At 44.1% G+C, this 21398-nt stretch overlaps 1 protein-coding gene across 9 annotated transcripts in view; it reads left to right on the plus strand.

Moving 5' to 3' along the window:
* The first annotated feature begins 383 nt into the window (after positions 1–383).
* The window catches only part of cbfa2t3 (CBFA2/RUNX1 partner transcriptional co-repressor 3), a 47110-nt gene continuing 26095 nt past the window's right edge, over positions 384–21398 (plus strand). For 3 of the 9 annotated variants that reach the window (XM_004543289.5, XM_076883519.1, XM_076883521.1), the window contains exon 1: positions 384–1273. In XM_004543289.5, the coding sequence (XP_004543346.3) occupies positions 1027–1273 (247 nt within the window). In that variant the 5' untranslated portion in view covers positions 384–1026. Of the gene's footprint in view, positions 1274–8557; positions 9701–16073; positions 16339–21398 lie in introns of those variants that run through there. The other 6 variants (XM_076883512.1, XM_076883534.1, XM_004543286.6 and 3 more) reach the window with 6 other exon arrangements.

The following is a 21398-nucleotide window of genomic DNA, read 5'->3' on the forward strand; positions in this document are numbered from 1 at the left end:
TAACTGGTTTGAATCAAAACCCAAAAATTAAACAGGGGGAAGAACAACAAGGAAGGATTTTGAACAAGGGAGCACAGACGGCATCATTATAGCCACCGGGCAAGGTGCACAGAAGCAAAGGAGGGCACCTCTGAAGGGAGGATGCAGTAAGGGAAGGAGCGGTTTCTGGCCGACACAGCTGGTTCCTGACAGAGGAAGCCCAGACTGAGGCCCAGGTCCTGCTGCGTGCTGCTGTCTGCAGCTATCACCGCAAGCAGCACTGCTGCCTGGCCTCCCCAGGGGTGTTAGCCTCAAGACAGAAAAAATAACCACACACACAGATAGTGTGACATCCAAGCACTCACTTCTCTTTTGAGCTGTTGTGGCAGGCAGGAGGAGGAGGGTTCAGATGAGAGCACAACCCCTCAGCCAGAGCCACAAGACAAGCTGACCTGCCTTTGACACTCACACACACACTCTTGATTAACTCCCACACACTCTGCTGGGGAGAAGAGAAGAGCGACTGAGAGGATCGGGTGAACCAAGAAGAAGAAAGAAATGGGGATTTACATGCAAGATGTGCCATGTTAAAGGGAACAGCGGTTAAGGACAAAGACTTACTTGTGAAAAAACAGAATACAACTACAATCTATTTCTCTTTCCTGCACGCAGGCAAGAGGCAAAGAAAAAAACACCAGAAGATTCCAGGAATACTTCAACCAGGATAAACTTATTCACTGAAGGAATGAAAGGAATATAAGGAAAGGCTGGCTGTTACTGTCTATTTCAATTTTTGGAGCCTTAAGTGAAGCTAAGTCCGTGTATGTGTACAACAGCTCAGCGGGTCACAGAATGATCCACTGGGCCCTCAAAGGCAAAACTAGAAATTGTAAAGAAACACATGGAAATCCTCAAGTGAAACTGAACGAGAACATTCAGCAGGAAAGCCTTTGGAGGTAATACTAACTTTTAGTGTTAAGTGTGCTGTTGCTGCTTCCACGGTTGAACCTGCAAGCTGCCAGTGTGCGCCAGAGAGTTTCAAAGAGCATGTCCCTCATGCTCCAAGCCTCTCACCTCTCAAATAAACAGGAAAGTCCGAACATGTCTGCTGAGGTCCATTTGGAGCGCCAGAAGAGGGCTGACCTGAGAGCTGTTCCAGCGTTTGCTCCACGTGTCCCTACCGTCACACTTATCAGCCACCGCGAGCTGAGGGATAAATTCACTGCCCACATACTCCAGCCTGGAAGCCTCGATCACAACCTGGTGGCCAGCAGCCGTTACAGATATAGCGAAGGTATGAGCTTGTCATCTTACAGGACCTTTTTTATGAAGGTCTTTTGGCATCGTGTTAATCGCGATGAGTGACGGAGGGTCCCGCAGCGGTCTGATCTGCTCATTAAGTTCAAGTGATTGACGTATAATCAGTTTGTGTTGACTTTGTGCTACATGCTATGTGGGGTTATGTGAGGTTTCTTCATCTTGCTATTTGATGACTGAAGCAAAAGGATTCAAGGTTAGAAGGGCATCAAAACATGGCCTTTTTTGGCCTGTTTTATAACAAATAAAACTGGTGTTAAATTGCTCTCTTAACGCTTTGTCTTTTGTCTGCGTGCCCCCCCCGCTTCCCCCCCATTTCTTCATATTACCAGTCTAGATTGAATAAACTTGTCCTTGTTGTTACCAAGCCCAGTGGAGCACATTTATCCTGTGGGCGCTGGAAAGGAAAAGGAAAGAGGTTTTTAGAGCTTTTGGTGGTTGGGTGGGTGAGCCGGGGGTGTCTTCCTCTGGGCTTCCCCAAGCAGCTAAAAGGAACAGAACCAGATTCTGGAGTTTCACTGTTGAGCTTTAATGGTTTCATAATACACCTGAAGGTCAAAAATGGTGAATGACAGATGGACAGGTTTAAGAGAGCAGACAGCTGAGGAATACATGAAAAGACATGTGAGGTTAAAAAAAAAAAGTAAAAAGAGAAAAAAATGTAATTGATTCATAAAGAAGTGAAAACACTGCCTTTAGGTATAAAAATGAAAACCTTCACTTAAATCAGCGAAGGGTTTGAAGAGAGAGATGCATTAAGAATCAGACATTAAAAGCCTAATTTTATAGACTCTAAATATGTAGAAACGGTAAGCCAGTGCGAGGACTAATACCCAACGTGGTGAATTACCTGCAGCGCATACCGTCTCTTGGCAGTAATGAGCTTTGTGAACGTTGCAGTGATAAGGCCTCTATAATTAGGCTTAGTCATAAGCATCCCCCCCTGTAATTCAGTGATAAAAACCCAGTAGAACTCCAGCGTTGGTGCTCCAGCCCATTCATCACACACACACATGCACACATGTGTAGACTGAGAAAAACAAAATGTGCCATTGAGAACTATAAACACAGCTCTTTGTCTCATGTAGTTTACCTGATGTAACTGTGTGTGCGTGTGTGTGTGTGTGTGTGGTGGTGGGGGGGTACAGTCCGGTAACATGTTCTCACTGTATGGAGAAGCGGGAGTAAAGTATGTGTTCATGCATGTACATATGTGTGTGTGTGTGTGTGTGTGTGTGTGTGTGTGTGTGTGTATGTGTGTGTGTGTGTGTGAGGGAGAGGTGTTGTGAGCCACAGCATAGGCTTCCTGTGAGGGAGCAGATGTCGCAGAGCTCAGGCACAGCTGCGACAGGCGATAACCGCGGTGGCAAGAATATGTCGGCATGCTGGCTCTTCTCCCTGGGTCTTATCAGTCGCACACAGCATACAGACTCACACATACACACAGACGCACACTCATATAGACACTGTACAATAAGGAACTGCCACCCAGCGCTCGCACAACCTCGCAGCAGGCCCAGATAGAGCCAGTAAGGCAGTGAGAGAGATGGAGAGAGGAAGAAGAAAAGCAGCAAGGACTAAATCAAGGGTCTTTGATGAAAAAGGTGCAGAGAATCCCTAACAAAGCCTTGGCTCATGTCTGCTGTATCATAGACTTTGTAATTTTGTGCCAACTCTAATCCTCTATAGCTATGAAGAGGCTATTCTTTACAATTTTCTTTGACAAAAACAGGCATCTCACCAGTAATAAGTTTCGTATAAATACATAAGCACATAACTTTGTTGCTTTCTTTGTTATCCGGCTTGCCAAAGACCTGTTTGCACGATTAGTCATCTAACATAGACTCTAAATAAAGCTTTTTAATTACGCTTCATAATAGTCATTTTAAATAGTTAATTAAAACGTTTTACTGTCACTGTCAACGCTGAAATACTCATTAATAGAATAATGAGTAATACTAATAACTGTATTATAAATCATGTGTGAGCCGCCACGTGTTTGTTAAGTTGCAGCTGATGTTTATAAAACTTTTTACACGGTAATAAATACTATGTGTACACCCACCGGCTATTTCATTAGTTACACCTGTTCTGCTTCTCTGTAAAGTGTAAATATAATCAGTCAATCATATGGTAGAAACTCAGTGCATCTAGGTTTGTGGAAATGGTCTAGATAACCTGCTGAAGTTCAAACCGAGCATCATAATAGGGAAAAAAAATGATTTAAATGACTTGGAACAGGGAATGGTTGTTTCTGCCAGATGGGCTGGTCTGAGGATTTCACAAATTCTTGTTCTCCTGGGATTTAACCTCGGTTTTGAGCCCAGAGAAAGACAACAGTAGTTCAAATAACTACTCGTTACAGCAAAGGCATGCAGAGCATCTCTGCATGCCTTGATTCAAATCTTTAAGCAGACACAGAACGCCACAGTGATCAAAACCTGTCATCTGAGAACGGGAAACTGATGCTACAGTTTACACTGACCCCCTTAATATCAAATGACCACTATTAAACTCAGCTTCACAGCTTAAATGAATACTGCTGCTGGCCATGTCTAACCTTTTATGACCACAGTGTGCCCATCTTTTGACGGCTGCTTCCAGCGGGATAATCCACTGGGTTACAAAACTCAAATCATCTCAAACTGGTTTCTTGAACATGAGTTCACTGTACTCAACTGGCCTCCACAGTCACCAGATCTCAGTCCAACAGAGCACTGTTAGGGTGTAGTGGAGCGGGAGACTCATCGTGTATGTCAAGCTGATAAATCTGCAGCAACCGTGTTATGACAATCTGGACCAAAATCTCTGAGGACTGCACGAGGCTACGGGTGACTAGAGGCTTTAATAATAATCTTATTGATTGTCAAAAGCAAACTAGGTATTGACTAAAGCTTAATTAACTATCCATTTACAGTTTTGACTTTAGGATTGGAAAATCAACCACATGTGCTTTTGTTTAGTTTTAAGTCTGTGGATCAGTTTATCTTTTGTCCTCCTTCTTTGTAAATGCTTGGTCTTGCGGTTTCGCCATGTCACTCTTTCTTAGAAGTCCAGCTTACATAATTGTTATCGCATCTAGAACTACGGGACATATTTTGTAATAGTATTTTGAAACTTCATCTACATGAAAAATATACCATCGGCTGTGTGCACTTATCCATTGCTTAATGATTACATCACTGGATTTCCAGCAGAGATATGAGAAAATAAATGTGGAATGGATGATCAAAAATGTTGGAAAAACATGGATGCTGATAGTGATGCAAGAAGAGGTAAAAGTACTGAGTAAACAAGGAGTGGAAAAAAGTGAGATGAGTGTGTGTGTGTGTGTGTGTGTGTGTGTGTGTGTGTGTGTGTGTGTGTGTGTGTGTGTGTGTGTGTGTGTGTGTGTGTGTGTGTGTGTGTGTGAAAGAGAGAGAGAGAGCAGTAGAGCAGTTATCCTCTTTATTTCCTCAGTACCAGCTTTGTGGTTTCTATGAGGAACAGATGTTCACAACTTGATACAGCGCCTCATCCCCCTCTACTCACTATCTCCAGTGCCAGCACCACCAACTGTCTGCTTCCACACAAACACACACACACACACACACACACACACACACATATTGTCTCTTGGGAAACACAGACATACTTAGCACTGACTTTTTCATGTGAACGTATGGGACGCGTTCACCTGCCTGCAGACATTTTACTGGCTGTTGTCCGTCCCCCCTCGCCTCGCTCAGGCTGCATATCCTGCTCTTGAGTCAACACTTGATTTGATCAGATGTCACTTCCTCTTTTGTAAGTTTGCACTTCTCTTGGTCAGATATGACCACGTGTACACATAGCCTAGCACTCTGGTTAAAGAAAACTTCATGCCAGCGTGTAAGTCCTCTGAAGCCATATTTGGTTGTAACACTATGAATGAAACACATCCCTGCGATACTCGTGGCAAATTTCACCATCTGAAATGCAGAATTTAACCAAAGCACATAGAGTGGGTAATTAATCAGCTTCATTGCATATGCTGGAGCATCTACAGTAATGCCGTAATAGATAGTACTCTTATTAGTTGAAGATGACAATACTGGAAATGAAGTACTTGGTCCAAGAGCATGGATTGAATTTACGATTCCCATCATGCCTGGATGATTCAAACAGGCGATACTTTCCTGCTTGATTGCAAACAAAATGTCAGGGGGTCTATGGGTGCAATTTGTAAAAGCAGCATTCCGCCGTGTGTGCTTGAGTGGGTGGGTCAATGATCCGTTACACCACGCCATATTACAGGAAGACTCTCTCTTTCATAATATGATGGAGCAGCTGGAGGACCTGCACACATTTAAGATGCTGGAATACAAAGTGAGAGATAAACATCCCGTTAAGTGCTTTATCAAAGAAAATAGAGTTTAAAGTACACGAGTCATATTCACAAACGATGCATGTGACTCAGAGGAGAGGAGGCTCGGTATGATTCTAATCGTTTCTATCAAACAGCATAACTCGGTGCAGTTAACCCCCCCCCCCCCCCCCCCCCCCCCCCCCCCGTTCTTTTGATCAAAATGTGCCTACACTGGTGACATTAATGGTAGCTCCACGAACGTGTGGTCTGTTGAACGCGCACGACAGAGGAAAGGATAGCAGAAGGGAGAAGAGCGCAGGGACACAATGGGTCTAGCGTTCCTTTCAGCCGGCTCAGGGCCTTATCTCCTTTCAACACACTAGCCTGTGACTGCCACTATAGGAAAGGATTTACAATGTGCAAGAGGAGGAAATGCTGCAAAACTTCTCTCTTTCTTTCTTGCTTTTAGTCTGACACACACAAACAGAAATAGTCATTTCCAAAGCAGCACAATGACCGAACTGAGTTCTTCTGTCTCAGTTTGTGCTCAACTACCCAGAAGATGCTGCCAACATAATAGAATCCAGAGCAATGGTTGGAAGGTGGAGGGTGGGGGTGTTTGTGGTGTGACAGGGAGATAGAGAATGAAAAGGCGGGGAAGACAAAGCTGTTTTTGTCATTAATGCCATCAAAGGGACTTCCAGTCACAGTATTATGCCACAGAGAGTTCATCGAGGCGAGTTCCCACCTTGCGTGAGTGTGTTTCATTGTGCAGTTTATCGGGCTGGCCACATGGAGTGTCAGAGCTAACCCGGTGACCGCTCAACAAAAGGCCAAATTAAGAGGAGTGAGAGGCTGTCGTACAGGGAGGCTGACAGGTTGACTGACGCTGTTCCCGAAGAGAATAGCATCCTGTCAATCTCCGAGCTGTCACCTTGACAGGAATCCTTTCTTTGGATGCAACCCCCATCGCCTACCTTTCTGTCGCTCAGGGCCACACAGAGACACACATATCTCTTCCTTTCTCAGTATTCTGCAGAGAGCAAATAAGTCACCAATGGTGCGCACACACACTGCAACATGCATGTATACAGAGCTGCTTTAGGGCCAAAACTCTGAAGTTTAGCGCTAGCTACCCAGTCTGTGGGAGATTCACCCTTGTAATGTCCCATGCATCAGTTTATGTGTGTAATCTTGCGGTGTATTTCTCCTGCTTTTGTTGGTTTGATCACATTTGCAGCAACAGCTTGATCAGATATTGTGGCTTGAAGAAAAAAAAGAACATTGGCACCTGGTGCTGACGTTACCTGAAGTTATTGCCTCTCATCAGCCGTGCAGGGAACTGTTCCAGTCAGAGAGGAACGGGGCTTCCCCCCCTGCGCACTTGCTCACATTATTTAATCAGCAGTGGAGGGCTTTTTCAGAAGTCTCCATACGACGGCAGCATTTGCGTTCAGTGCTGGCGAAGGCTGGTGAGACTGGAGTCAGGGCACAGCAGCTGTCTGTGTGTACTTTACAAGCTGGTTCTGTTTGTTCTGTCGACGCAGAAGGGGTCAGAAGGGTGTCAGCTTTGTCTTCTGTCCCCTTCCATGGCTATGTGTGTCTGTTGGAGGGAGAGAGGGCAGGTGGGTGGGGCAAAGAGACTAACAGACCAGTGTGGACAGGTGGAGGATTCTCACTATAGAGGAGGCAGATGTACTGTACCTGCCTTTTTTGCTGTCGCTCTTTGTGTATCTCTGTCTGCCTATCCAGTGTATTTGTTTACCTATTTAGGACAATGCATTCATATTACTTTATATATTTATGGGTACTTAATATTATTGTTTTCAGATTTAAAAGAAACCTAAAAATAAAACTGCGTTTTCTAAATAAATAAATGAAAAAGTTTGGGATTGCTGATCCGGAGAGCAGAACATCTTCTTGCTTCTGGAAACTTCCGATGGACATTTTTCACCGTTTAAACTGCTGAAATTTTATTGACGTGCTAATGAATTGATTAAAAAAAAAAGACAGATTAGTCCATTTAAAATAATTGTTATTTTTTTGAATTGTCATTCGTCATCCTCGGACAGATGTTACATCAAATGAGAAGGATTAAAGGCTGAAGCAGTCATCATTCATGAATCCATTGCAAAGTGGGAATACTAATGTTGCCACGTGTGATCGCAGTTGAAACAAGTATATGGGTGGGAAGATATGGGGCACATTTATAGAGCTCTTTTACAAGACGAATCGTCCTGCTATCCTTCTTTACAACAATCCACTGACTTGACTATTAAGGACAACACTTGAACATAAAGGGAAACTGTCACTTTTACGAGACGCGTTGCGTTTATTGGCGTATGGTCACATGCCGACAGACGCATTCTTTTGCATTCATTCAGTTCTCAGAAAGCTTGTGGTTCCCCCCCCAAGTGTTAAAGTAAATATAATCTGCCTTCCTTGTCGTCCCCTCGTCCTGATATGAGGAAACAGCGGCCCCCACGGGCAGACAGCGGGACGGTAAAAGAGTTGTATTTCACTCAGTCTCAGAGCTTTTGGATTCGAGCTGTTTAGCTTCTAAAAAAAACTTCTAAAAAAATATATAGGTAGGAAAGGATAGGCTATATATTACAAACCATACAGCCATATAATGTCATTACGATACATCTTCATCCAGCTTATTATTATTCATTTTTGCCTGCATTTTATTGGAGAACTGCAGATGTGGGGTTTTTTTAGCAAGGTTTTACTGGTTAAATCGCATATTTTTAATAACTTTGGACAAATGCGGGGTTTACAATGTGCAATGTTGGATCTTTTTCAATTTAGAAAGGATTCCTGCACAATAGCTGCCAGCTCTCGCCTATGATGGTACCCGAGAGAGAGAGGGAGAGAGAGAGAGAGGGAGGGAGAGAGAGAGGTTAGGAGCTCCAGATGGTGTTTAAACGCAGACAGAAGGCTACAGCGAGGACAGAGAGAGAGAGGAGGAGGAGGAGAGAGCCGCGGTTACTGCGCACAGTGGCCCCGCCAGCTCCACTCATCAGTGAAGAAGACAAAACAAGTCTGCAAATCCCAAATTGTGAATCCAAAGGAAAATAAACCGTCAGATCTGCTCAGCCGAATGTGATTTTCTTTTTTGGAAGTGAAGCTTTTTTTTCTTTTTTTTTTTTTGCGTTCCTCTTTTTTTTTCTTTAAAGACCACAACACTGAAAGACAGCGCGTCGGAGAAGTGCCGTACTGAGAAGCGTGGTGGTGGAGCAGCCTGTCCACGGGCTGTAGGTTGACTGTGTGCTTAAACATTTTTAAAAGAGACAGAAAAAGAAGAAGGTCACTTCGTTTCGTCGGATGTACAAGGAGTCGCTCCTGACACCACGGACTGTGGCTTAACTGTGAAGTTAAAAAAGGAGGGTTTTAAAGTTGTAACAGGAGGAATAATAGACGCACCCTGCCGAACAGAGGATCCGCATCTTTATAATTTCAGGGGGTTTTTGCCTGGGAGATGCGATGATTTCTGCAGTAGCGACAGGTTAATAGTTTTGTTCGCTTTAAAAAATATATATATAGATAGATAGATATATTTGGGGTTTTTTGCAGGTGAAACTCGGCTGTGTTTTTCCTTCTTCGATCTGGGATGGTTAAAATGAGCAAGAGTGCGGATTTACATGCCTGGGACAAGTTCTGATTTTTGCTTTAAAAGAAAAAAACAAAAACAACAACTCAGACTGCAAAAACCAAAGACATCAATCTGCTTAAAGATCCAAGAGCTCTGGCTTTGATTTTATTTATACGTTTTTCGATATAACTGAGAAGTGAAATACCTCATAATTTATTAAACCTGGAAAGTCAAGACCCCCTACTGAACACCCAAAGGAAAGTTAAACCGTCTGTTTTTTCCTGCTAGACTCTCGCTCTTTCCTCTCAATATTTCAAAGACAGAAAAATAAGGAATAAGACCGCGACAAAGCTTTATTATTATTATTATTATTATTTTCAAATGATGAGGATTGAGATGACATATAAAAATCGGTTTTAGAAACTATTTGGTGTGGATTATCTCCGCTACTGTTACCTCAGCTTGACCTCGACCTTCATAAAGTAAGTACAACCTGCAAAAGTCAGTTTTGAGTGAAACTACGGCAAAACGCCTTTAAAAAAAACATGTCTATTATTATTTTTATTGGCATGCATTATTTTTAATTCCCCTTTCGATGTTTTAAATGGAAAAGCTTTAAATACTAAAATATTTCAAGTGTAAACTTTCACATTATTGTAAGCATTCAATGTTTTGTGTGAAGGTGAAGATCAGGATACTGGATAACCTTTGCTTTTGCCTTTTTTTTGTCGCTTTGCGTGTTATGATGTCTTTAGATGGTTACTGCTGGGCCACTGTAGGATGTTGCCTTGTAAATATAATTGAATTGAATAACACTGGTAACAAGAGACAGTTACAGGGGCAGGAAAAAGTGACTCTAATAATATTATTGTTGCTATTAATATCAGTAGTGCTATATGAACTTTTCTCTTTTCCTGTACTTTTAATTCTTTAGAGCTGAGATTAGACATAAAAAGACAGAGACACTGAAAGACAGAGCAAGGGGAGGTCATGAGTTGTTCGCCACATGAGTCTGTGCTACACATCAAAGTGATGCTGAGACAAAGTGGTGACACAAAATCTTTGGTCTCTGTGAATTTGGTCTGGATGAAGGCAATGGGTGTGAAGGGATACATTTAGGCATTTACCCTTAACTGAACTGCTCGGTGCCCCAAAACAGTGTAGTGCAAGGTATGGTGTCACGAGTGTTTGTTTATGTTAAGATTTGAACAGCTTTGAGGGATAACCTTTTACGTGTCACTGCGGTGAGACCATTCTGTGGAGGCACTAGAGAAGTGGGTTATAAAGGACTGGACGGCTCATAATAACTCTTGTGAGTGTGGAGACACTCCCAGCGAAGAAAACAAGTCCAGCCAAAGGTTTCTGAGCCCCACTTGAACAGCCTCAGCAGCGCACTCTTCCGCATGCAAGTGCAACAGTAAAACACTCCGGCCATTTTCTCTGCAGGATGTGGCCCCGTGTAATTGGCCCTGGTAAATATCATCTGAATAATTGAACAGTTGATAATAGTTTTGAACAATAGATGGGAGGTTGCAGAGGTGAAACCGCAGTGCAGACACCCTGCCTCACCGCACATTATACTTCCATCACCACCAAGTGAGCATCTCGTCCTCTCTCCTTCCCAGTGCCGGCTGCCCAATCGCTCAGACCAGGAGGGCCTGCTGCCTGCTAGGGCAGATGTCCCCACTTCATCATTAAGTAGCTCTCTTAAAAGGCTGGCCATTCATTATGACCCGAGCCTGCAGAGTGTTTGTTCAGTTCCCATCTACTACAGGTGCACGGATAGGATGTCTGCTGTTTTATATATACAGAGGGAAACAACCACAGGTTTTGAGTAATAGGACCACTTTTCCTCAGAAGAAAAGGCATCAAGCAAAACCACAGGCCAGTGTACTTCACTTCCATTCCCTTCAAGATGGCTTTCTCTTTTGTTTGTTATACCTCATTAGTTTATCAGTGAGTTACATATCAGGCATTCAACAGCAGAAATGGAGATGATAGAAGCCTTCAGTGTCTAACAGAGAAAAGGCTCTCGCTTATACTTTGACTTGATGCCTCAGCTTATGTGTTTGTTATATGGGTGTGTGGGCTTGTTGAGTATGTGTCTGTGTGCGTTTGTGTGTGTTAATTATTGGGATCTAAATGCAGGCAGTGCAGGTGAAACTGGCTGCCTCCTAATTAATGAGTGGAGCAGATGGCCCTGGGTGGGCGGGAGCTGCAAGCACACAGCGAGCCGGTCAGGTGGTCAGCACAACAGAGACACCTGGGCCATCACAAACAAGACAAGTCAAGCGGCTGACACAGGCCAAAGATATAAAACCTGTGTTTGCGTGTGTTTACATATCTTTCTCTAGTCAAAAAACATTTATAGAAACCCTCATGCTGTAGATGTATTAGCTGAAAAATTTCAAACACAGTGTGTTGAAAAGGAAAATCGCTATTCAGCAAAGAGAAGAAGAAATAAACAAGACGAGGCGGTTTGAGAAGATGATCTTTCATTTCTTCCTCTCTTTTCTGCAAAGTTTAGTCAGTGGCACAAAAAGAAAAAAAATCGCAATCCCAGTTTTGAAGATGTTTTGATGGGTTTATGTGTGAGTGATTTCCTCATTAAACGGAGGAGCTGTGTGTACTATATCTAATTAATTAAGAAGCAAAACCTTATATGAATAACACACTATTCTTAATCAAACACTATAGCAGCAAAGTTTATGGTGAAAATAAGTTGAAGTAGTTCATATTTGTGTTGTTTGACATATGTACACTCCCCTGATTGTCTTCTTCTTTGTCATACAAGTTGTCGCTCACCAGTTGCTCTGATTAGCTGATTGTAGGAAGTCACATGGCCTTGCCTTTAATTTGAGAAGATTATGCATTAATAGATAAAGAGGAAAAAACACAGCACTTATGGTTTCAGTAACTCTAAAACTGCAAATTGTACAGAAGCCAGTCACTAGTTGTTGGTTCCAGTTGTTGCAGCCCTCAGTGTCACGGCTGGCGGAGTGAGCCGTGTGGTGTGGAGGAAAGGGAGGACCCAAAATGCAGCAGTGACTGATGATACGAGTGATGTTTATTTACAAAGTGACAATGGCAGAAACAGGCAGTGAGGCATGACAAAACAACTGAAGAAACCTAAACTGGGAGAACTAAATGACAAACCTGAGACCATACAAAAGGGGTGCGGGGCAGAGAGACGCAGAGACAGGAACACCATAGAACGCAGATGAATGCAGAGATACGCAGAAATACACGGATGAGTGCAGACGACCCGACGAGGAGCACAGGCAGACACCAACTATAAATACACACACCAGGTAATGAGGAAATGGCACACAGGAGGGGACACAGCTGGAACTTAATGGGCATAACGAGACACAGACCTACAAAGTAAAACAGGAAATCTAGAACCCGAACCGGACACAAGGGGGGAGGACACAGAATAACTAGAACAGAGGGAAATAGTCACAAAACACAAAACGCTGGGTCAACGACCCAGGACCATGACACTCAGTGTATATTTGCGTGTGTTCAGACTAACAGGGGAGTTATACTGTACATCTGTGATGTAGAGAAACATCCAGCTTAGTTGACTTTTGCTCTCTGGCAGTTCTTTGCAGAACTGTTGCTCACAGCAGAGGAACAGTGTGCTTATTACACAGTTGAAGTGAGATCAGTGAGAGCGATATGAAAATTTGTGCTTTTTGTGTAAATTTATGAGAGCAAATGATGAGGTGCAGCATCTCTATAGTTTCGGTGCTGTTTATCCTGATGCACACTGGGGTAAACCAGCGTGGTTCTGGATGCCTGCTGCTCAGTCCTCTGTCTTTTGTGTGTGTGTGTGTGTTTTTGGTCGGCCGTTCTCTGGTCTGCTCCACATGTGTTTGACATTACTGTGACAAGGCTGCCCAGCCTCTCTGGGGAGATGGAGAATGTCAGAGACTAGAGTCAAGAAGCGAGCAGCTTCCCAACATCTGATGGAATGAGAAACACACTCGCTGGATGGCTGGCCTGCTGACGCCACAGCGTGGGAGCAGAGCGGTGGGTGGAGGCCAAGTAAAACCCCAATTGTGTGTTTGAAATATCACTCTTTCTCTCTTTTCCTTTTGCTTTCTCCCAAATGTGCACATATCCACTCATATTCTTAAGCGCCACAGCATACACACAGGCATATCTAGTAATAATACTGTTTTCACTGGAATTATCAGGTGTCTTTTCTCCAGCTTTCTCACAGCAGGTGAGATGCTTGAATTACTTTATCTGGAACATTCATGGTTGAAAACTCACCCTTTATAGCTAAGCATTTCTGAAAATTATTTGTTGAATTGACTCTTCAAAAATTCATCAAAATATAAAGCATTCACAAATTGCACCTTCAATTATGCATTTTTCAAACGAGGCGCATTTGTAGCTCACATAAACACCCGGTTGTGAATGCAGGTTCAAACCAGTGTCACCACAGTATGTAGCTGAAATGCTGACAGCTACAGCCAAGAAGAACAACCTTCCTCCTCCTCCCTTCCTTATCTTGTGCCCATTTCACCTCCCGCTATCCCTCCTCACCTTTTTTTACTTCCTCGCCTGGTCACTCACCTCTGACCTTCTTTTGACCCCTTTCTTTTCCTCGTCCCATTCCCACTGCTACATCTTGTCACCTCCCACCCTTTCTACTTCATTGTAGGAAATGTGCTCAGATCAGACTCTGACACAGGATACAGCTGGGCTAATCTACAGTAGCACCGAGCTGTGTTTTAATCACGCCAAGCGAACAGGCCGGCAGAGAAAATGGGAAGTGCAAATCGCCACCGCTACATGATATAATGAATCCCTCCCTTTCCTTCTGCCCCACATCGAGCCCTTTATCACAGGCGTGGGATAAACAAGCGCAAAGGAACACAGACTGAAGTTATTAAGGCCTCCACTCGAAAACACGTCCTCTCTGGACGTCTGGGGAAGTGCTGCAATGGGGCGACCGTGCAGACAGAGATTGGGAAGGAAGGCATGTCTCTCACATTTGCGCTCTCTCTCTCCCCTTACAGTATTTGTGAAATTAAAAATGTCGTTATCTCCTGGAAACAGATCCTGTGCCACACAGATGGTTCCGTCCCTCTTCAAATAGGAGGCTGAGCCACTGAGTGTGTTACCAGCTAGTTGTACAGACCTTAATCTCGACTTCAGCCTTCCTTCCTGTGCATGTCTGTCTCTCCACACACGCACACACAGGAATAGAGAAACTGTGCCCCTTCAGATAAAAGTGTTGCCCGTGTAAAGTTCTAATTTCACTTGGAAATTGATATTTCAACCTTTCAGAAAACAGATATATTTGAAGTGTAGAGAGAGGAAGGTTAGAGATTTCCTTGATATGTCAAAGAGTAGTGGTGACTTTGAGGAGCGGCGCAGTCACGTCTGCAGGGTGTAGAGGTTGTGTTTGATATTTCAATTATTGCTTCCAACAGAAATCAGCCCATCTGTAAGATTTCTGAAAACTATGTTATGTCTTTGTGGAGAAATCTATAAGTTCCTCCAGAGACCTTCAGGTAAAGAAATAAATGTGATATGAGAAAACATAAAGATGCTTTGTAGGACCACAAAGTTTGTGATATGGTGAGCTGGACCTGGTGAAAAGATCTTTTAAAAGGTTTAAAGATTATTTTTGAGTCTGTGGCAGAATTTCATCTCATGAAACATAATGTTATGCATTAAATGAACTGATAATCACCTGGTAATGTTTTCACTCATATCACTTTCTCCCCTGAAACTATGATTGATTCCACAGCGTCTCTCTTTTTATGTAACATGAACGAGATGCACTTGTAATAACAGAGAAGAACAAAGCATAAGGAGACATATGAGTGGATAATTTTGTGACATATACAAGACTGAGATTATCTTCCCTGGATTAGGCTTTATTTTTTCCTAAAAAACTGTAACTTAGTAAGCATGCACTAATATAAACTATATAGATTTTGTTTCCTGTCATCTCTCCCTAGGAAGATTATACCAGTGTAAGAGTGCAGATGTTTTGTTTAAATTTACATAAATTTACACAGTTCCCTTACAGTGGCAGTTTTCCCTCCACCTTGACCATTGCATGGCATCAGGTCATCTTAATTTCCCAATTAGCTCACATAACCACCATGTTATTGGCACAGCGGGCGCTCTCCTTCTTTAGCCACTCGCTCTGTTTTTGTGGCGGCGTCCTGTAGTCGGCCTGCGTCCCAGAGGACTTGCTGGTATTTATTTCTGCAGCTTCCAGCGTGAGCTGGCTGTAGGCTAAATGGAGAAACTGTCAAAGCTTCCCTCTAACCTGTCACATAAATGTCTCCCCCCCACCCCGCCTCCGCCTCCTCTGCTGCATTCTTGTTTCTTGTGTGTCTGTGTGTGAAACCTATGGGGTCCTCCAGAATAATACGGAACACCCTCCCCGTGCCTGGCTAATGTCAGGAGCTTTTGTTACTGTGCCCGCGGGGCAAATGAAGAGGTATGAGAGCGCTGGCAGGCTGGAGAGCAGTTCAGGCTACAGACAGTTTTGTCAGCGCTGACAGCTCCATAGTGACAGAGCAGACATTTAACACAGAATGAAATGAAATACAAGACATCAAGCAGGAGAATGACTAATCTGCTGTTTGTTTTCCTATCTTAGCTGTAAGTGACAGCTCAGTGTCAGGTTTTTAACGGTGCACAAAGCATAAGAGAGAGGGGAGACACGGGGAGAAGAATAGGCAGCTGTAGTTCACGCGCTCTGTTAACACACACTCACGCAAAGAGTTTATGGCAAAGGATACACAGCGATGCTGCATTTGCTGTGATGTGTGCATGTTGCCAGGGTCAATTCTAAGTCTTTTGTGCTCCATAAATCAGCAGGCAGCAGCAGTGACGTAAGAACAAACAGAACTGCTCTCTGCTGCAGCTGGCTGGAAAGAGGGAGATACAGGAGAGAGGAATACAGAGAGGGAAAGAGAGCGCAGGACAGCAGCTGTCAGGCCTCCATCGCACACCTGTCACACAGGAAGTGAGCGCTGGCCACTGTTTCCTGGATACACCTCCTCAAACACTGCTCCTGGAAGAAATGGAAGGGGGGACATCTGCTGTGAGGGAGAGGCACGAAGGCGGCCTCTCTGATACGGTAAAACATGGATGAAGAGTAAATGCCAACCACTGTAGCAGCAGGAGAAAACAGATACAGAATTCCTCCCCCGCTGCTCCGACTGTTTTCATATCAGCTGCCTTGTAGTCATATTTGCATGTGAATGTGTGTGTCCAGTTTGCACAGTTTAGAGGATGTTTGTGTTATTGCAGAGCTCTGTGACAGACGGGTCACTGTGGAGACTCCAGCCCAACTCTCCCACAAATACACTAAGCCTGCATGCCCGAAATTTAACAGTGGGACATTCCCACGCTAGCCCCTCTCACCCGCCCCTCCAGCACCAACCCACCCCAGCCCTTCGCTCTCTCTCTTTCTCTCTCTCTCTCCTGTGACCATCATGAACTAATCCAGATGTGGTGTGGCTGCTCACAGATGTCCACATAACTCTTTGTACAAGGTGCTGCTCCTTTCTTCCTTCAGATTCTTCTCTTTCTCTGCATCTCAGCTTGCCCCAGCCTTTCACATCACCCAGATCATGGTCTCAGCCTCTGATCCGAACAGGAAGTGACATCACAGTGCTGATAATAAGGCACTTGCAGCTATTTTTCTCCCGTTTCACTTCTCCTCCTAGGCTCTAGAGTAGTTCTGTTGTGGCTGTTGTTGGTAGAATATTTCCTCTTTGTTTGTCAGGCTTGTCAGGCTGGGTCCTCAGGAGGCCCCCTTGCCCTATTCCCAGGCTGCCCTTCACGCTGCCTGTATGCAATTAACAGAGTAATTAAAAGCCTGATGAGCTAATTGGTGCTGGGTGAGCCTGCAGGTGTTTGGATCGGGGAAGTGCGCTCACCGTGAACATACTCTTTTCAAATATGTTTTGTCTTTTGGTTTTATTCCCATTGAAGTGAAATATGAAGCTGATATTGGTCGGCCATTAAAGAAATCGGTGCTAGATGCTCAAGATGATCGATAAGGCGGTAACGTGATTTCTCAATAGAATTTATTTACTGAATCCTGTTACCTAAAACAAAATCAGATGCCTAGGTAGATGCTGTGTTTACGCTTCCACTTTACTGTGATACCAATCTTGACTCCATACATTCCACAAAAAATGTTTTCTGCTTCAGCAAAACTGGATTTTACACGAGTGCACTCGTTGCAAGGATGAATTATGTCACTTTTGAGGAAGCCCAATAACTGGGCTCATCAGAAAGTGAAGACAACAGAAAGTCTTATCCGATGATGTTGGCTGCCTGGGGCTGAGCTCTCCGCTGGCAAAATTAGGTGCATGGCTGACAGGATGAGGGGAATAAATGATGTAGATGAGCAAAAACAAACAACAGTTTTCATGCTCGGCAGAAGCTACATGTAGATTTTTCTGCTTTTGTTTGTCTGCCTGCCTGCTTTGCTGGTCCATTCCTAGATGTACATGCACAGTCACTTCCTCATATCTGTGACTCTGTCTCGTCTCCCACTTCCTCCCCCACATCTCTGCTCTCAGTCCTTCTCTCTTTCTCTCTCTCTCTTTCTCTCTCTCTCTCTCTCTCTCTCTCTCTTTCTATAACCCCATCCCCTCCCCTCTCTGTGGCAGCTGTGCTGGTGATGGCTGTGTGCCCATGGTGCAAGCTGGCTGTGGGGTCCCAGGTGGCTCACATGACAGTTATTGATGTTCAGGTGTTCAGCTCCTCTCACACAGGGACCCTGGAGCCACACAAGCACGCACACAGGCAAACCCACACACATTTGCACACATGCAGAAGCACAAAACACATGCGTGCACTCCGATGCTGTTTACATACCTACACAGAACGCATGCGTGTAGTCATGTACTTGCATAATTATCCATAAAAACCTGTGTATTTCCCTGTTGCTTCTGAGGAAGTGTAAGCAATACAATAACAAGTACAACTGAGAATTTGTGCCTGCAGCTTCTGGCATGTAAGGAGAGAAATTTTTATGGTTTTTTGGTGATCTTATATGTGGGACCATTTTCTGTGTGTGTGTGTGTGTGTGTGTGTGTGTGTGTGGTGGGATAGCCAGTGTCAGTACCAGTGCCCAGTGCAGTCCTAACACACTCCAGATGTGTCTGGCTAGCCAGGGAGTTGTTCTTGGCACAGCCTGTCTCGGCCAAATGTCACAAATACTTTCCTTTATTTAGGAATGGCTCTGAGTTAGTGGCTGGAGAAAAGAAGGAGGTGAGGATGGGCGGGTGGTGAGGGAATGAAGAACAGGGCAAAGGGAGGACAGGTAGATTTAAAAAAAAAAAAAAAAAAAAAGCTCAGGGTGGGGGAGAGGTTCGGGGGGGGGGGGACTAAAAGAGGAGATGTAGAAGGACAGAAGATAGAGAGGGAGGAGTGAGGGAAGCGGGAGTGAGGCAGAAACAGTCTAGCATCTGGATTTTATTAGCAGCCGTTGGGAAAATCTGAAAAGGAAGTTTTTTCTCTGCGAGCACGTCGGCAGCAGTGATATGCTGCACATAACCACTTCACTGCCGACGAGAGGAGCCAGGCCCTCCCAAAGGAGAACAGATGGTCGCTAGAACTTCAATACAATTACATCAACAGCTTTCACAGATATAAGCAGTGTATGACAGCATCCCTGCAGCTTTGAGAGGCAGAAATACGGCTTTTCTAACCTTAGCACCTCTGGTCCTGGATAAATTGTCTTTGATCTGTCCTCACCTTCTGCTTGTCCTGTAGTTATTCTTACGCTTCCCTCCCCAGTTTGATCATTTAAAAGAAAATGGAGATGTTTTCGACTTTGAAAAGCTAGGGAATTGTCAATGATCTGCTTGTTGTAATCTGATCAAAGACAGCCCGGCTGTTGTCAGTGCTTGAAGACAACCAGTCCTCCCCCATCCTCCCTTCCTTATTCCCCTGTTTGTTATTGGTCACCGTGTTTATTGTGCCATATGCTGCACATGTGTAATATCACAGCGATTCTTAAGTAACAAAGGGCAAAATGTCCATGTTTGTGTCCACAGCATGAGCATACGTATTTTGAAAACTTGTAAGCACGTGTGAAACCATCTGTGCATCTGTTTATAGTGTGTGTGTGTGTTTGAGAGTGTTCTTGAGCAACTGTAATCTGAACCGTAGGAGTGAGGACATTGCTATGAAGTTACCTTCAACAGGCAGCTTCAGAGTTAAGACTTAAGGTTAGAAATTGGTTTAGATTAGGCTTAGTGCGATGGGGACAGGGAATACACTACTTTAACGTGAGCCCTCATAAAGATAGATGTACAAGCGCGTTTGTGTGCGCACACACTGCACCGGCCTGCCTCCCACCCTGTCATTAGTAAGGGCTTTAAAGCCTCTGAACTCTAAATCAGCTCAAGATGAAGCGGAGTCTGGGATCTGTCTGCAGGAGCAGCCTCGGTGCAGACTCACAAATATTTATGCACACACATTCCTATCTTACCTGTGGCACGGTGCACCCTGATAACAAGGTAAATGTCAAAATGGAGAAGCAGGCACACAGACAGAAACAAATACATTGACTTGCTCTAGGTTTTGGGAAGATGACATTAATTGTGTGCTAATGATGTTCACACTCCTTTTTATTTGAATGATATTTGTGCTGGTACTATAATAATGGATTGTACTGTAGGTGCTGTAGCCCTTAGTCCCAGGTCCAAAAAGCAAGGCCTGCAATCCCCAGTGTTTTGATTCTAAGGCCTGGTGGGGGTCTGGGGGCCAGGGGCTTAGGCTCTGTTTGTGTGGACTCCACAGCGGCGTGATAGGGAACAGATGTGGAAAGCCAGGCGGCTGGGCAGCCAGCCAGAGCAGCTGGGAGAAATTAAAAACAACAGCATTCCTGGAGACTAGGGGAATTACAGTGGGAGGGAGGGAGCGAGAGACAGAGAGAGAATTTTAGGGCTATGTGGTCACTGACAAGAGTCTCTGTGGAGTATGAGAGACTGAATAGACAGGGGGGATTTAAGGGGACTGTTCTGCAGTGGTTAGCTAAAGCTAATAAGTTTCAGCCGCATTTCCAGTGGAAGAACAAATGCCTAGATACACATACAGTCAACACGCGGGCATATGCATACGTAAAATGAGACCACGCTGCACAACCAGCATCTGAATGACCTTCTAATATCTTATCATTACATGGTGGTCGTCATATCTCTATCTGCGCTCGTCTTAAGGAACTAAAATGAAAACATGTGTCTCCGAATCTATAATGAGACCCTCAAATGACTTAGACAAACCACTGCACTGTGCACATGCCCGCGTACAGTATGTTATCTGTGGTTTTGTGTGTCTTGCAGTGAATTGTTTTTCATCTCGTTTCATCATGGCACAAGGAGAGAACAGGAGACAGAGAACATTTTTAGACTGAGGACTGTTTCTTTGGTGAGCAATCTTTTAGCCCTGATTACGTCAAATATAGAGAGATACAGCTGTTCAGAGAGTCTGAGAAACAGAGGCAAACAGCCTCAGAGAGGAAGGTAACGGTTGTATCGTGCCGTCTAATTTTCAGCACAATATTCAGAGATATTTTGGACCAAAAAAAAAGATGTATTTGTCCCTAAAGTGGCCTTCTTAGTAGACTCAGATGTGTGCAAGTGAGGGAGAAATAGCATAGTCCAAACCTGAATCTTAACCACAGGTCCACTTCACCTGCCATGCCCAGCTCTCTTTTTATACTTCTTTTGGTATAAATATTTTGTCCTTCAACACGAAGCACAATTGGAGCACAGATGGCCACAGATGGGGATGCAGACCTTGCAGACTTCCTAATGTATTAAAAGTAAAATCCAGAGCATGGTGTGTACGTGTGCGCCCTGTCTCTGTAGCTGGTCAGATTAAACAGCTGTCTATAATCCCACGGTGGGAGCAGACAGACTGAATGGTCCCCTTATCCTCGTCCTCTCCTCCTCGCCTCTCATCTCCTCTCCTCTCCTCTCAAAAACTAACCGTACACACTAGAAAAGATCTTGTACAGAGAGTGACATAATAAATTTGCTCAAAGACGAGGTTTACTGAAACATATGGCTGCATCTATAAAGGAATAAGACCACCAATTCAACAGCATGTAATGTGTTTTTACATGTTTAGTGCTGTATAGAGGAGCATCTATTTATACAAACCAGCCTCGTT

Source organism: Maylandia zebra, linkage group LG1 (assembly GCF_041146795.1).
Source record: "Maylandia zebra isolate NMK-2024a linkage group LG1, Mzebra_GT3a, whole genome shotgun sequence".
Classification (NCBI taxonomy): domain Eukaryota; kingdom Metazoa; phylum Chordata; class Actinopteri; order Cichliformes; family Cichlidae; genus Maylandia; species Maylandia zebra.